At 50.5% G+C, this 16,441-nt stretch overlaps 2 protein-coding genes across 2 annotated transcripts in view; both read left to right on the top strand.

Annotated features, from left to right (window-relative positions):
* The first annotated feature begins 2,919 nt into the window (after positions 1 to 2,919).
* GFI1 (growth factor independent 1 transcriptional repressor) lies at positions 2,920 to 11,074 on the top strand. The gene is made up of 6 exons (XM_067713009.1): positions 2,920 to 3,034; positions 3,354 to 3,536; positions 5,163 to 5,644; positions 5,766 to 5,903; positions 6,955 to 7,120; positions 9,821 to 11,074. The coding sequence occupies exons 1-6, from the start codon at positions 2,920 to 2,922 to the stop codon at positions 9,997 to 9,999; spliced, it is 1,263 nt and encodes a 420-aa protein (XP_067569110.1). The 3' UTR covers positions 10,000 to 11,074.
* Positions 10,757 to 16,441, top strand: part of LOC137208992 (putative RNA-binding protein Luc7-like 2) — a 26,934-nt gene continuing 21,249 nt past the window's right edge. The window contains 2 exon segments of the mRNA XM_067710006.1: positions 10,757 to 10,796; positions 11,228 to 11,336. Of these exon segments, the coding sequence (XP_067566107.1) occupies positions 10,757 to 10,796; positions 11,228 to 11,336 (149 nt within the window).

The following is a 16,441-nucleotide window of genomic DNA, read 5'->3' as shown; positions in this document are numbered from 1 at the left end:
TCTCGCTGCGGAAGTCTCCCAGGAGCCAAGAATAGTTCATTTTCTTTCGAGTCATTTCTAGTGCCTGGGTGTTTGGGCCCTCCGGGTCTCCCCATCTCCCGCCGTCCCGCAGAGAAAAAACGGGGAGGGCCGCAGGGGAGGGCGGCTAGAAAGGCCAGGCCCCCGTCCGCCTCCTATACCCTTGCGCAAAGGGGGAGCGCGCCCGCCGCCCGACTGGGGCTTGGGGGGCAGGTCTGACAGGGCTAAGCGAGCTACTCCTTAACGCTCAGGAAGTGAAGCTTGTGGTTTTGGGGGCTGAGCTCGGAAGATTAAAAAAGGAGAGAGAGAGAGAGAGAGAGAGAGAGACAGCGACAGCGAGACAGCGCGGTCTCTCCCGAAAGCAACTCAGTTTGAAAACTCTCGGAGCGCGATACCCGCGCCCTGACCCCGCAGGTAGGTCCGCTGCGCCTCCCCCCCCTAGCGGGGGCGGACGCAGGAACTGGCGGGACACCGACACTGCGGGGGCGACCAGAGGGCGCTGCTGTTTCCCACCCTATGCCGGCCGCAGTTTGGGAACCAAAAGAGCTCTATCCTCTTGGTCCCCGCGCGACCCGCACGGAGGGGCTGGGGATCTGGCTCAGGGGGCGCACGCCAGGCGGTTTGGTGGTTCTGCAGAGGAGCGGGATCCACCGGGAAGGTAACATCTGGTGGGGAGGCGGCGGCATTTGGGCTCAGGAGGCTGCCCTCTCTGCGCCTCCAGCTCCCGCCTTCCCAGGCCCTGACCGTGAAGAGAGGCCCGGCTGGCCCGCGTGCGCCGAGGAGGCTGCCCCGCCCCCGGGCGCCAGCTGCTGCGAGAGGTCGCCTTCCCACGCGATCAGCCCTTGGTCCTACCACCCCTCTACCTATTCCACCCTCCCAGGAACGGACAGAGCCAGCCAGGATGAAAAGGAGGCGCAGGGCTGTGGCCTGAGTCGGGAGGTCGCTTCCGTGCCAGTCAGTACAGACTCAGTGGTGGCGGGGACAGCTCACCACCCCCTGCATTCCCGCCCCTGTCCCGCTCCGCGCCAACGCAGACCCAAACCGCAGCAGGGCCCTCGGGACATTTTCACCCCATTTTCCTTTTCCTCCGAGTTTTCATGGTTGTTTAAGAAATTGGTTTTGGATTTGTGGTGTCTAAGTATACAGCCGACGGAGCAGCTCACCCCGGGGCGCAGGGAAAACTGAATCGGCAGTGCTTCGCCCTATGGCAGCCGAGCACCTCGAGGCCTCCTGAAGCCCCGACCCTTAGGGGCCGGCCCGGGTACGGGCGGGCAACACCCTCAATCCTAGGGGCCTTCTGGCGTTTAGGACACGGGAAACGTCACTTGAGACTCAGCTATATGTCCCAGCTGTCTTTTCTCTCAAGCCTGTCCATTCCTCCTCCGGGGAAGGGGACACAGTGGGACGTGGGGCGAGAACTCGTGTTGATTCCGGAGCGCCAACCGGCAGACTTAGACTCTGTCCTGCATCTTGCTCTGGGAGCCGCACGGTACCTAGTCTGGCAGAATAAGTCGCGCGAAGCTCAAAGATGAGGGGTCCTTCCCGGACCCGGGATCCCCAGGGCCCTTGTTTCTGAAATAACCAAGACAACCGAGAGCTGCGGTGCCCGAAGAGCCTGCAGCTCGCACTTGAACCCGTCCCCCATCGCCTTCACCCTGAGAGAAAGGCAGATTCGTTTTCCCCAAACCTCCTAGCCCGCCAGGTCCCGCCCCCGGAGCGAGCCCCAGGAAAGGCCGTAGGCGCTGCCCCGCCTCCCCGCCGGGCTCAGGTTTCGACCCCGGGATTAGGTGAACTGATTGGGGGGTTAATGAGAGCGGCGTAGCGGGCAGCTAACTCCCTCCCAGACCCGCGCCCCGATCCCGACTCTCTAGCTGCTGCCAGAGCAGCCTGCGCTCTCCCGCGTCCTCTAAACGGTTGGTTCTCTGCGGACTCCAGCACACCGCGCGTTTCACAGCCGTAGCGCGCGAACCCGGCTCGACTTCCCCAGGGCAAGGCTTTTGGTGAGCAGAACGGAAAGTGCTTTTTCCCGGGACTTTGTTTCCGAGGTTAGGTCTCCATGGTCTGGTGTGTTTTGCGCCGACCCCTGCCTGTTCCCTCCGCACCCGCGTCTCCGGGCCAATTTATTCCCCGCGTGGGGTACAAGTGAGGGGCGATCAAGATCACCGGGAAGCGAGTTCTTCCCGGGGCCTTGATTGGTCCTCTGCCACTTGCTTCCCTACCTTCCTGCTTTCTTTCTCCGGCCTTTGCTTCCCCCAGTCCTTCTGATGCAGTTCCCCCGACCCCGCCCCTCAATCAGCCGGAGGCATCTCTCCCCTGACCCCCTTTCACTACAGTCTGTAGCCGGCTCTTGGAGGGCTTGGTTCTTTGCCTCAACTCGGTCCGCGACCGTCGACACATTCCGCTCTCCCCCGCCCTAAATTGGTCCGTGCGTCTACGCCTTTCTCCCCAGCCCAAGAGCGGATCCAGACAGGCAGTGTGTGGTCGAGTTGGGGTAACTGGCCCGTTGGGGACTTCGGCTCTCGGAGAGTTTTTACCAAAACGAGTTTTGCTAGGGAAGGGGAGGGGCCGAGGGGCGTGGGCAGGGCAGAAGGAAGAGGCCTGAGTCTGAGCCCGGGGACGGGTTTTACCGCTGAGCGGCGGCGGCTGGCTTGCGCCACCTGTCCGAGTGCCACCTGGTGAGCGCGGCGCAGCGGGGCCAAGCCCCTCCTCCCGCGGGCCTTCCTCCCTCCTCCCTGGCCCGAACTCTGTCTACTCCGCTGCCCAGTCCCGGGTCTCGGAGCGTGCTGACCCACGTTTCCACCCTGTTCTCCTCTCGCAGGTCTCCGCCTGGCTGGGGCTTACGGTGGGCTGACGGAGGCTCCAGGGACCCTTGGAGCAGAGTGGGGAGCGCGCCCGACCACCATGCCGCGTTCGTTCCTGGTTAAGAGCAAAAAGGCTCACAGTTACCACCAGCCGCGCTCCCCGGGACCCGACTATTCCCTCCGCCTGGAGAATGTACTGGCGCCAGGCGGAGCAGGTGCGGGGCGTGCGCGGGCCGGGCGGGGCCGCTCCCGGGGCCATAGACTCTGTGTCCGCCACACCATCCCCCAGGAACCGGGAAGGGCGGTCCCGAAGCCCCTTTGCTGCCTTTTTTGTTACCTACCTTTCAGGTTCCTTCCGGGCTTGTCGCCTAGGTGCCAAGGCCTCTCTGCTCCCGCCCTTGGATCCGGGAGGGTTCCGGCCGGGTCTGGGGAGAGCTGAGGGAGCCCAGGTGCCACGGTCTGGGGGGCACCGCTTCAGAACCATCGGGCCCATCCAGACCCAACCTGAGCCCCTATCCTGCCTCCTCTCCGCAGACAGCACCTCGAGCACAGGCGGGGCGAAGGCGGAGCCCCGGGGCCGTTTGTCCCCCGAGTCTCAGCTGACCGAAGCCCCCGACAGAGCCTCCACGTCCCCCGGCAGCTGTGAAGGCAGCGTCTGCGATCGGAGCTCGGAGTTTGAGGACTTCTGGAGGCCTCCGTCGCCTTCTGTGTCTCCAGGTAGGGACCCGTTGGGAGCTCTGGGGCCCGGGCGGCAGAGACCCAGCGGTGAGGAATGAACCGGAGCGGCTTTGGGCACAGAAATGCCAAATGGATGGCGGAGAGTCTTTCCGAGAGGAGGGAGCTTGTTCTTGGGCCCCGCGGGGAGGCAGCGGCTTTTCTGGGACAGGGACAGCCTGCTCGCGGGGTCGGCTGCTTGGATCCCAGGCAGTGCTGGGATCCCAGAATCCAGACCCCCGAGTCTCAAACGGAGACCTGGGCAGTCTGAGAGAAAAGTGTCGTTGCCTTTAAAAATTAAGCTCGCTGCCGCGGCGTTGGGCCTGGCGGAGCGGGGCGCCAAGCGGGAGGGACCGGTCCGGGACGAAAATCTCGGCCACCCGCTAGGTCTTCGCAGGCGCGGATTGGGGGCCTATTTCATTTTTCGTTCTACCAGGTTGGCCCCGCTTTGGGGACCAGCCCGTTGGTTTCATTTCCAGCCAGTAATCGAGCTTCGCGCAAACCGACTACACGTTGGGTGGGAGCGAGTCTCGGGTTCCGGCGGTGGGGAATGGAGAGCGCAGAACAGCGGGATTCTGCCAAGGGCCGGTTATTTCCAGATTTAACTTACTAGTTTTAAAAGATACCCCCAACCCCGTCCGAAACTCAGTGCGTCGACTTGGCTAAAGAGGGTGCGTCTGGGAGCCGGCGACCCGAGGGTCCTTCTTGGCTGTGCAGGACACCGCCGCGCAAGGACTGGGCACCGCCGGAATCTCCGACGGAAACTCGAAATGCAGCTTCTCATTGAAGCGGCTAGCCTGGACTGGAGTCTGCGGTGTGTGTGAACAGATTTGTAAATCCGTATGCATTTAGGGAAAAGTATATATTGGTATTTGGTTTTAGCAAAATTCGCATGGGTCGGGGTGCAGAAGGCCGTGAATTCGGAAAGCTGTTTGTCTGGCAGGTGGTGACTAAACCTTACATTGTAAATCATTCCTCTAAGAAATTCGTGGGAATTTTTTTTTCCCTCTGTCAAATGATGACAGGACTGGGAATAGGGAGTATTTAGCAAGCCCGAGCCCCCTTCCCACTGGCCCTGCATTGGGTATTTAATAACTTTGAGAAATGTTAACGCCTTCCCGTTTTTTTATTTTTGTTTCTTCCCAGACAGATATGTCTCGGATAGGCCGGGCCGCATTTTATTGGTCCTCACTGCCTCCCTCCTTCCCGACTCCGGGAAAGAAAAAGGACGGAGTAGGAACACGTAGGGGCCGGGAGAGCGCCGGGGCTGGGCCCTCTCTCCACAGGCTCCGTCCAGGGCCGGAACGGCCGCCGCTTTCTCCTCCCGCGCAGCTCCGCTCTGCTCGGAGCATTTTTGAAGCGTGGCGCGTCTTTCTCTATGGGGCCGCCAGATGTGCTGGTCCAGCCAGAAAAGTTTCTGTGTGCTGCCTTGTCGCCTCCACTGTCCTCGAGGCCCCAAGGACCCGGCCGGCGTTTGAACCTGGGGGCTTCCCTGGCACGCAGCGAGAGGCCTGGCGCACCGAGTGCTGCACAAGGGCTGGGTGCCTGGCACTTCGCAGACACACCGACTGGCCGACACCGCCGGGTCTCAGGCCTGACCTAACCGGACGCCCTCTTGTTCCTCCACAGCCTCGGAGAAGTCGGTGTGCCCCTCGCTGGACGAAGTTCAGCCCTTCCCCCTGCCCTTCAAGCCGTACTCGTGGAGCGGTCTGGCGGGTTCCGACCTGCGGCACCTGGTGCAGAGCTACAGGCCGTGCGCGGCCCTGGAGCGGGGCGCCGGCCTGGGCCTCTTCTGCGAGCGCGCCCCGGAGCCAGGCCACCCCGCGGCGCTGTACGGCCGGGACCGGGCTGCTGGCGGCGCGGGGGCCGGGGCACCCGGGGGAGGCAGCGCAGGAGGCGGAGCTGCCGGCGGCGCGGGCCTGGGGCTCTACCGCGACTTTGGGCCCGCGGCGGTAGGACTGTACGAGAGGCCGGCGACCGGCGGACTGTACCCGGAGAGCGGCCACGGGCTGCACGGCGACAAGGGCACCGGCGTCAAGGTGGAGTCGGAGCTGCTGTGCACCCGCCTGCTAATGGGCGGCGGCGCCTACAAGTGCATCAAGTGCAGCAAGGTGAGGCTCCCTCGCGCCTGGCTTTAGCGGTCCCGCGCCCCCGCCCCCGGCCCGCGCCCAGCCAGCGTCCGCGCCCCTCGGCCCCTCTCAGCGGCCCTCTCCCCGGCCCCACCCGCCTCAGGTGTTCTCCACACCGCACGGGCTCGAGGTGCACGTGCGCAGGTCCCACAGCGGCACGAGACCCTTTGCGTGCGAGATATGCGGCAAGACCTTCGGGCACGCGGTGAGCCTGGAGCAGCACAAAGCCGTGCACTCGCAGGTAAGCGCGGGACGCACGGCCGCGCGCCGCCCTGCTCAGGTTTTCGCGTTCCGGCATCTTCTGCTTCTTTGTGCAGCACCGACCGCTCTCCGCCTGGCACCTTTCTCCTTGGACTTGCCCCGACTGCCCCCAGTCTCCTCTGCCACGTCCCCTTGCTCAGACGTAGGCGTGCAGGGAAAGGTGCGTGGTTGCCGGCTCAGGGCTCGAGGCAGCCCTGGAGTTTGGTGTCACATCATTGTGAGACTCCAGAATGTGATCCCCATCATTACTTTGGGTTTGAGAAGGGCTTGTATGCACTCTTGCAGCGGATATGTCAGATTTATTAGCGCTGTTTCTTGGCCTCTTTCTTTTCACCAAATGGCCGTCACTTAATCTGCATTGACCCCTCCTGACTGAAGAAGAGGAATCTCAGCTCATTTAGAGCATCCAGTATTTGTCCCTCTGTTCTTTCAGTTATTCACTTATAAATATTTGTTGCTCAACTTCCAGGTGCTAGGTACATGAGAATCCAGTAACACACCAGGTCCCTGACAGAATACCCTCACAGAGATTACAGTTTAGCTGAGAGATAGAGGCTACGTAGATAAGCAAATAAGTTCACAAGTAACTATGACAGAAGAATGCTTACTTACAGAGACCTATTTACTAAAAAGAGTATTCTCCCGTCTCCTTCAACATCCACACTGGCTGGGGGGAGGGGGGAGGAGCCTCTCAAGTGACTGAGGTCTAAGCCTTCTGTTGAGGAGGGTGGAGAAGTGTTTGTAAATTGGTGTCAAAAAAGCAGGGTGGGGATACGTTTTGGCCAAGGGGTGTGGAAGTTTGTGGCTGAAAAGTGTTTGGGCTGAAAAAGTGTTAAAGGGGTAGAGGATATGGGTGGGAAGGGTGGAGGTTGGAAATAAATGGGAGGAGAGAGGATAATAGGGCAGGCTATGGGGAAGGGGAGTCTGAAGGAAGGGAGAGCCCTAGCTTTGGGGATTTTAGTGTCAGGTTGGTGGTGAGGAGAATGGCAGCCTAGACCATTGCAATAGTAATCACCTCTTTCTCTCTGCAGGAACGGAGCTTTGACTGTAAGATCTGTGGCAAGAGCTTCAAGAGGTCATCTACACTGTCCACACACCTGCTCATCCACTCAGACACCCGGCCCTACCCCTGTCAGTACTGTGGCAAGAGGTTCCACCAGAAATCAGACATGAAGAAACACACCTTCATCCACACTGGTGAGCTGAAGGCCCTTGGCTTGTGGGAAACACCTGTTGAGGGGTGGAAAGGGGGGGTGGAGGTCATTGTTTTTCTCCCTGAGGCCAACATAATTCACCTTCTTTGTGATATTCTTGCCCCAGAATGAGTGGTGGAAATGGCCTTCCAGATGGAGTTAATCACTGCATGTGTGTTAAAAAAAACAAAACAAGAGGCACAGATTCTCTTAGGTTCATTTACATACGTGGTTCTCCCCAGAGAGGCTTTGACTGGGGGTTATATCTGAAGAACGACTCAGCAGGTCAGCTGCAAGTTTTCTATCCTTGCAAAGAATATTTTCCTCTAGTTTAGCAGCTGCTCCAACTGCTGCCTGCTCTAGGTGAAATGTGAAGCTCCAGGGTCCTCTCAGAGTGTTGCTCTAAATGTTTACCTAGAGATTGAGACTTTCTCTAGGGCTATCACCCAGCCTTTTGGGGGAGGGTCTTATGTGTGACCTCTTGGCTGCATTTTTAGGAGTCTGACAGCTTATTCTGACAGAGCAAGGGAAAAAAAGGTAACTATTACTAGGCTTTTTCTGCTAAGCGCTTTTAAAATGCATTATCTCATTTTATGCTCACAACAACTCAGGGAGGTAAAGACTACTCCTTATCCCCATTTTAGAGATGAGGAAAGTGAGGCACCCACCCAGGGTCATATTGCTAGCAAGTGGCAAAGCCAGGACTTGAATTCAGGTCTGTCTGCTCTCAAATGTCTATCCTGTTGACCAGTGTTTATTATATTCTATTTTCAAAGCCAAGGGGATTGGTGGATACAGAAAGCTTCTATTCACTTATTGCCCTTTTCAAAATATCAGCCAGTTTGTCATAACAATGATAAGCCTTTACCCATTATGATGCTTTATAATGTACAAAGTGCTTTCAAATCTGTCTCTTCATTTGATTCTTACTGCCGTCCCATATAGTAGAAGGAGCTGCTCTTACCATCCTGAAACTCAGAGAGATGGAATGATTTACCAAAGGTCAGACTGAGAGTAAATCATAGGGCTGTGGAATGCTCTGGCTTCCAATCCTGAACTCTTTCTCTAATATTTTGATTGTGTGTAGGTGGCAGGTTTAATGCCAGGAGCACTCTCTTAATAGTCAACAAGACATTTACACAAGATCGAGAATTTTATTTTATTTTAGAAGAGGAATACTGACTTAAAACAAATTGCAGTGTGTTCCAAACAATCACCGTTGATGTTTACAAATATGCTTGGGCAGAGTAGATGCCCCCGTCAGAAAACCTAGAAAAATATCCTACTTTAATCATGCTCTCTTGCCTGAAATTTCCATGCAACTCGCTCCTTTTGAGTAAAGGTATTCAAGACGCTCACCAAAATGCAACTAGGATCTTGACTGAATGAAACATTAAGCCCTTATCAAACATTTACATTATAGCTAGAATTCGTTTCTCAGATTTATTTGACCCTAAGGGATAGGATAAGTTTTGATGATTGGTTCCTTATCAAGGAAACCTGAAGCACAAAGATAGAAAGGGGTACAGCAAGAGGAACAGAGGGTTCCTCAAAAACAGACTTCATCTATTTTGCATTTTTTCCAAGGCCGAACCCCGACTATAATGCCATGCTGAGGCTATTTGGAAAATCATGCTACTTTCCCAAATGTTAAACAGCATATGAATTGGGGGGGAAAGAAACCCTTTTCTGTTACTTATTTAAAGGTACTTTATTTTATTTATTTATATTTTTGGCTGCGTTGGGTCTTCGTTGCTGTGGACGGGCTTTCTCTAGTTGCAACGAGCAGAGGCTGCTCTTCGTAGCGGTGTGTGGGCTTCTCATTGCGGTGGCTTCTCTTGTTGCGGAGCGCGGGCTCTAGGCGCCCGGGCTTCAGGAGTTGTGGCTCGCGGGCTCTGGAGCGCAGGCTCAGTAGTTGTGGCGCATGGGCTTAGTTGCTCCGCGGCATGTGGGATCTTCCCGGACCAGGGCTTGAACCCGTGTCCCCTGCATTGGCAGGTGGATTCTTAACCACTGTGCCACCAGGGAAGCCTATCTGCTATTTATTAATCTATGGTGAAGAGTTGCTGGTATATAAAGAATCCTGTGATTAACCTCGTAAAAAGAGAGTAAAATCAAGATAGAAAAGGATCAGCTGCCTTAAGAAATACTTTGTGACCCAGATGTGGATTTTTTTAAAATAAGACTTCTAGAAATGCCCATGCTTTCAAATACATCCTGTTGTCCTCCAAGAGCAAGAAAGAAGACAGGCTCACTGGTCCATACAAACCAACACCCACTTGGAAACTCAGATTTGAAAACTTCCTCTCAATTAGAGCAGAGTCACGTGGTTTGAAAGACAGCACCCCGGCCCCTTGCGCTGAACATCTGCTGTGGGAGCTCTCTACTTCTAAAGCCCAGGGAGTCCTCCCAGGGCAGATTCAGCTGCGTGTCTGGGGAGGGCACGTGGCCTTTGTTGTTTCCGTTTAGCAGGAAACGGTTTGAGGCCTCTGGCTGGGAACCCCCACCCGGAGAGTCTCCCTTTCACCTGGTGCACCCCTGGCTTCCCGGGACTTGCACTGCCACACACGGCACCCTCCAAGCTGCTCAGAGGCCCTAGACTGTGGTGCAGCCAGCCGCTGCCAAGAGCTTGCGGGTCACAGTGAGTCCCCTCTAGCTCTATCATAGACTCATGCTTCCTCCCCTCCCCCTTCCATCTCTGTAGGTGAGAAGCCCCACAAGTGCCAGGTGTGTGGCAAGGCATTCAGCCAGAGCTCCAACCTCATCACCCACAGCCGCAAGCACACAGGCTTCAAGCCCTTCGGCTGCGACCTGTGTGGAAAGGGCTTCCAGAGGAAGGTGGACCTCAGGCGGCACCGGGAGACACAGCATGGGCTCAAGTGAGCGCCTCGGCCGGCTGCAGGCGCAGTTACGCAGGCAACACTACGGAGGGCAGCCTCCCCACTTGCCACCAGCCACTTCCGCAGATCCCACCAGGGTGATCCCCCTTCCCTTTTCTCCCTGGAGCCGCCAGAGGGGATAAGTTACCTTTTGAAATTTCAGCCTGGAGTGGGAACCGAATGACTGCCTGGGTATGGGACTCACCCAATAGGCTCCTCTACATCTGAAGACTCCAAGTGGAGAAGCAATCAGATAAAATACCGGGCCTCACAGTCCTTCCTATTCCCAGCCCTGTTCCACAGATAGGAAGGTCCTTCAGGTTTCCTCCCTCCTCCTCCTGACCTACCCCAGATACTTGTGTGGAATAGGAGGAATCATCATTTACAAGGTAAACATATCAATGTTTTTATCTGGAATGAAGAATGAGTGTTATTTTATTGTTTTCCTTCTGGGGCGTTTTTTGACCCCTTTTTTGTTGGGTGCTGCCTATAAAGGTTGGAGGAATCGTTTCTTCCACTTGGAGACTGGTTCAGAAACTGATTTGGGAAAGGAATTTCATACTTTTGAAATTACAAGATACACTGTGGATCCTGCCCCAAGAAGGAGCAGAAGAAAAGTCGACTTGGTGAGAAGAGATTAGATGTCCTCCCTCCAGGAGGCCTGTGAAGGCTTCTTCAGAAGAGGTGGAAGCACAGAGCAATGCCTTTGGACAAGATTGTCATCCATTTATTCAGCAAATGTCTATTGACCACCAGTTACCATGGTTTCAGGCCCTATGCTAGGTACTGGGGAGCCGGAAAGTAAAGTCTCTGTCTGCCTCTGCTCCGCAGCTCCAAGTAGCTGGGTCTATGCTCCCTCCCCCCACAAAGGAATTCTGAGAAGGTAAAACAGAATCTTGAAACTTCCCTTCTGACTGTTTGGATTTTATCAAACGTAAATGAAAAATAGCTGAACAGATACTTCAAAGATTTTTGTGTATATTCCGTTTTTTTATTGTTAAGCTGATATTTTTAAGATGTCTAAGCTAGCAGGCACGTGAAGGCTCTGTCTTCAACTCTTTGAACCCTCCATGCGTACCACAGAGGAAAAAAAAAGTGGTGTTTTTACTATGATGAAGTTTGTAAATGTTTTAGATCTTCTGGAGTGCATTATGTTTGTTAATACATATTTATTAGAGTGGTGTTTTAAGTTAATAAAGTATTAAGACTCTTACATATTGCTTTTCATTTAGGTAGGGAATTTGGGAAAGAACCTTGTTTTGGTCTCTGGGGGCAGTTGGCACTGAAGGAAACTGGAGCAGAGTATAAAAGTATAGCAGACAAGCCAACATCCAGAAGAGAGTAAAATTCAATTGCTCTGGTTTTCATGAGCTTCTTTCTTTTCTTCTGTGCCTGAGCTCCTTCTTTCTTAGCAGAAGAACTAGGGATACAAAAGTAAGTTCCTACCTTGCCGAGTCTCTGATGTCCTACATGTATATGGGCTTTTTATTCTGAGAGGTTCAGGTTTTTTGTTTTTGTTTTTAAACAGGCCAGAAGGCTCCCAGATGAATAAAGGCGTTACGAGCCTTAGGTCTAGAGACTGAGTCTTAGTCACGACTCTGTCACCAACATACCACGTGACTTGGGCAAATCCTTTGACCTTCCCGATACTGGTTTCCTTCACCATAAAATGAAGATATGGTTCTATCATCACAATCCAAACCTGACTACTTTGATTCTCTGGAGACAGAGGGGAAAGAAAATATCTGAGACTGATTAGCTGCCTCACCTAAGGCAAGTTATAAATCTGAAGACTGATGAGGGGCAGTAAACTTGGCATCTGGGTTATTTCTGGCTCTATCCCACCTTTGGGAATAAATCAGTCCTTTAAAAGAATGAAACCAGAATAAGATCCTGGCCTAAATCCCAACTACCTGTACTCTTTCTAATACCCAGCCAAGGTATTGCACTGCCCATGGTGACCATCAGCAGCTTGTCCATTTCTGTTCAAATCAATTTCACCCATATTGATTGAGCGCCGAGTATGTGCCTGGCACTGTTCTAGGTGCTAGGGATACAGCAGTGAACACAGTGTCCTGTGGAGCTTTATATATTTGGTCACTGCTGAATCTTCAGCTCCCAGAACAATGCCTGGCACACAGTAGGAGATCAATAAATATTTGCTGAGGTGGTAAGTGAATAAGCAGAGAAAATAAACTCCTGCTTCATCCTGGCTGGCTCTGCTCTCTGCAGCACAGAGGGAAGAGAGATTGCTTGAGGGCCAAGGAAGCAAATAGAACACATAGGACTCTCCCTGGCTTTGAGCATGCTTTTCTCCGGTCTCTCCAAATCTCGGTGTTTGGCTATCCTCACTTGGTTTTCTACACCATGTCTTTACATGTTAATTTACTCTCATTCAAAATTGAAATTTGTTCACTCTATAAGGCAGTTTAAGATAATTTTCCAGAACTGTTGGGTGAACAGTTGCAGCATCCAGGAAGCTCTTTCTAGTGTCCTGGGAAACAAAGTTCCCAGTGAATAAAGATCACAAAACGACCTTCTCACAGGATTCACTGTGCACATTGGTTGATTATTTCCAACTTGGTTTGAAAAGTAAAGAAGTTACATTGGGGGGTAAGTAGAACTGATTGAAATCTAGTTGGCTGCCCTGTACTGCTCTACCCTTGTGACTTTTAGAACTTTGGTCCATTTTCATAATTCCTATTTATGCTATAAATGTGGAATTTTAATTTTGATGTTAATAGTGTGCTTTTTTTGGAAAAAAAATATCCTGATATCCTCAGTTCAGAATCAAAACAAATTACTGCGCCTGTTACCGTGTGAAATTTGAAGATTGCAAATATCTCTCTTAATGTTATTACTTGACTCCATTAAAAATACATGTGAATATTCCATGTCACATTATTCATGAGGCAGGCCCTATGCCTTTTGTCCACTGGAGTAACAGTAGAAAGGGTAACAAGAGACACCAGAGCACACCTTTGTTTCTTTCACTAAATTTTTAATAACACCTCCAGCTAGCCAGTTGGTGAAGCTCAGCTCTTGCATAAAAGTGGAAAAGCACAGCTATCTCAGAGAAGACCAACTCTTTCAGTAGCTAATTTGAGTTTGCGTTCATCTACACCACAGATGATTAAATTACCTATCAAGTGTGCCGAGCTATCAGGATTCAGGCCACGTAAAAGGTGAAATTCATCTGATTGATTTGAGACACGAATGGAACAATTGAGCTTTAAAAGCCCCGCCTTAATTAAAGGCATAGCAAAGTATCACTGGGTGAGTTCTTGAGTGCCATTGCCCTTGAAAATTGGGTGTCGATAGTGATTTTTTTTGTTCTATTGAAGTGTCGATAGTGATTTGACCTGTGTCATTTTGTTGTGTGCCTGCTTGTTTAACCTGATCATTTAACAGAAAGAAATGAATTGAGAGGAAGGCCGAAAAGGACTTGACTACTTTTTACTGTGCATTTCTAGAGCACTATTTAAATCTCTGCTGCTATATGATTTCTAAAGTAACAACTTTTCAGGAAGTACATAATACACTTGTTCCTTAACGTTTATTCAACATTTGATTCATTGAGTCAATTTTTTTTTTAAAAAGGTATTTCATCCCAAACCCTTCTAGCTTCCAAGCTTATGTTAATTTTTTAGTGCTCATTTCGAGTCTACCCACGTGTGTGTATGTTTATGTATTTTTTACCCTGCTATCAATTTATGTCTAGATAGCTCTTATTTATTGATCGATAGTGTGGACACATGTTTGCTTAAAATGGAAATATTTATGTTTCACAATGAGAATTTTGACCATTTTATGGTTAAATTTTATTGAAATCTTAGTAGTTATTAGGGATTTTATCATCCATTAAGATGAAGTCTATTCTGAAGTTTTATTTTAAAGTTATTCACTTTTTAACTGAAACATATCAAGCATATGGGAAATTAAAAAGACTAATACAATAAACATCAGTTTACCCATTGTTCTGCCATATTTACTTCAGACTTTATTTTTAAAATAAAATATTACAGACATGGTTGACTAACTTCTGGAATATGTTTATCCCTTTCCTGTCTCATCAGAGGCATCCGCTATACCAAAACTGGCACACTATCATCACCGTGAATATTTTTATACCTTTACTTATACATATTCTCATAAACAACATGTAATACTGTTTAGCATATTTTAACTTAATATAAATGGTGTCATAGTGTATATATCCTTCTGCACCTTGCTTTTTTTCCCTCAATACTTTGTTTTTTGAGATTTATCCACGTTGGTACATGCAGTTTTGTTCAGTTATTTTAACTGCTGCATATAGAATTCATTGTATGAATACTTGGTGACTAATTATGTATTCTCCTGTTGGGAGAGTTTTGGATATTTCCAGTTTTTGTTGTCACAAACAATTCTGATGCAAGCAACCTTTTACATATCTCTTTGTGAAAGAGATTCTTCAGGGTATGTTCTTGGGAATGGGAATGCTGGATATTACCAAATTGCTCTCCAAAGTTGTACCAATTTACATTCCCATCAATAGTATGAGAGAATTCCTGTTGCTCCACATCTTACCAACACTTGGTATTGTCAGACTTTAAAAATGTTTGCCAATCAGGTGGATGTAAAATGTTAATGTAATTTGCATTTCCTGATTCCTAGTGAGGTTGAGAATCTTTTCAGAAGTTTATTGGCCTGACAGGTTTCCTTTTCTGTGAAATGCCTATTCATGTACTTTGCCCATTTTTTTGATTGGGTTTCTTGCTTTTTATCAATGAATTTTTCTATTGGGTTTCTTGCTTTTTATCAATGAATTTTTCTGTGTTCTCACTACTCACTGTTTTGTTAGTTAAATATGTTGCACACATCTCCCAGTCTGTAGCTTGCCTTTTCATTTTGGTTGAAGAGGATTTGTTTGTTTTTGTGTTAATGTATTAAAATATATTTGTCTTTTCCCTAATGGTTTATGCTTTTTATGTCTGAATTAAGAAACCCTTCCCTAATTGGTGATCATAAGCTTATCCCCTATACTTTCTTCTAAAAGCATTAAAATGCTTACTTATAACATTAGCTTTTTTTTTTTTTTTTTAATTGGCTGAGTTGGGTCTTTGTTGCTGCGCGCGGGCTTTCGCTAGTTGCCGCGAGTGGGGGCTACTCTTCTTTGAGTGCGCAGGCTTCTCAGTGCGGTGGCTTCTCTTGTTGCGGAACACGGGCTCTAGGCGTGCGGGCTTCAGCAGTTGTGGCTCGCGGGCTGTAGAGTGCAGGCTCAGTAGTTGTGGTACATGGGCTTAGTTGCTCCGCGACATGTGGGATCTTCCTGGACCAGGGCTCGAAGCCGTGTCCCCTGCATTGGCAGGCGGATTCTTAACCGCTGCCCCCGCTTTTTTTTTTTTTAATTTATTTATTTTATTTTATTTATTTTATTTTTGGCTGCATTGTGTCTCCCTTGCTCTGCACAGGATTTTCTCTGGTTGCGGTGAGTGGGGGGTTACTGTTTGTGGTGGGAAGCCCAACATTAGCTTTTTAATCCATTTATATGTGTATGATATGAAATAGGATCTAATTAAACATTTTTTTCCTACATGGATAACCAATTACTCCAACATTATTTATAGCAAATTACATCCTTTTCCCTCTGATTATTATTATTATTTTTTTTTTCTGTACGAGGGCCTCTCACTGTTGTGGCCTCTCCCGTTGCAGAGCACAGGCTCCGGACGCACAGACTCAGCGGCCATGGCTCACGGGCCCAGCCGCTCCGCGGCATGTGGGATCCTCCTGGACCAGGGGAAGAACCCGTGTCCCCTGCAGCGGCAGGCGGACTCTCAACCACTGCGCCACCAGGGAAGCCCCTCCCTCTGATTTTAATGCCATTTTGCCATCATATGTCAAGTTTCTATTTCTGTATAGTTCTGCTTCTGGGCTTCCTGATCTGTTCCATTGGTCATTTTGTCGATCTCTAAGCCAAAGCTGTAGTGTCTCAATTAAACTTGTAATAAACCCTTAGTAGCTGGTAGGGAAGGCTTTCCTTTGACCTATTTCGTCCTCTTCAGGGATATCTTGGCTACCCTTGGTCCTTTGCTCTTGCTTGTGAAAAACTCTGTTGGAATTTTTATTTGTACTGCACTTATTATTTAATTGGGATGAACTGAAATCATTTTGATATTGATTCTTCCCATCCATCAATATGGTATATTGCTCATTTATTAAGGTCTTCTGTTATGTCTTTCAATAACACTTTATAATTTGGGGCATAATTTTCTGTCTTTTTTTTTGTTCACTGCTCTCATAGTTCTTTTTTTAAAATCGCATTTTCTGGACTTCCCTGGTGGCGCAGTGGTTGAGAGTCTGCCTGCCGATGCAGGAGACACAGGTTCGTACCCCGGTCCGGGAAGATCCCACATGCCGCGGAGCAGCTAGGCCCGTGAGCCATGGCCGCTGAGCCTGCGCGT

This window comes from Pseudorca crassidens, chromosome 2 (genome assembly GCF_039906515.1).
Source record: "Pseudorca crassidens isolate mPseCra1 chromosome 2, mPseCra1.hap1, whole genome shotgun sequence".
Taxonomy (NCBI): Eukaryota; Metazoa; Chordata; class Mammalia; order Artiodactyla; family Delphinidae; genus Pseudorca; species Pseudorca crassidens.
The sequence above is the reverse complement of the archived record's forward strand: the minus strand, read 5'-3'. Positions and strand labels throughout refer to the sequence as shown.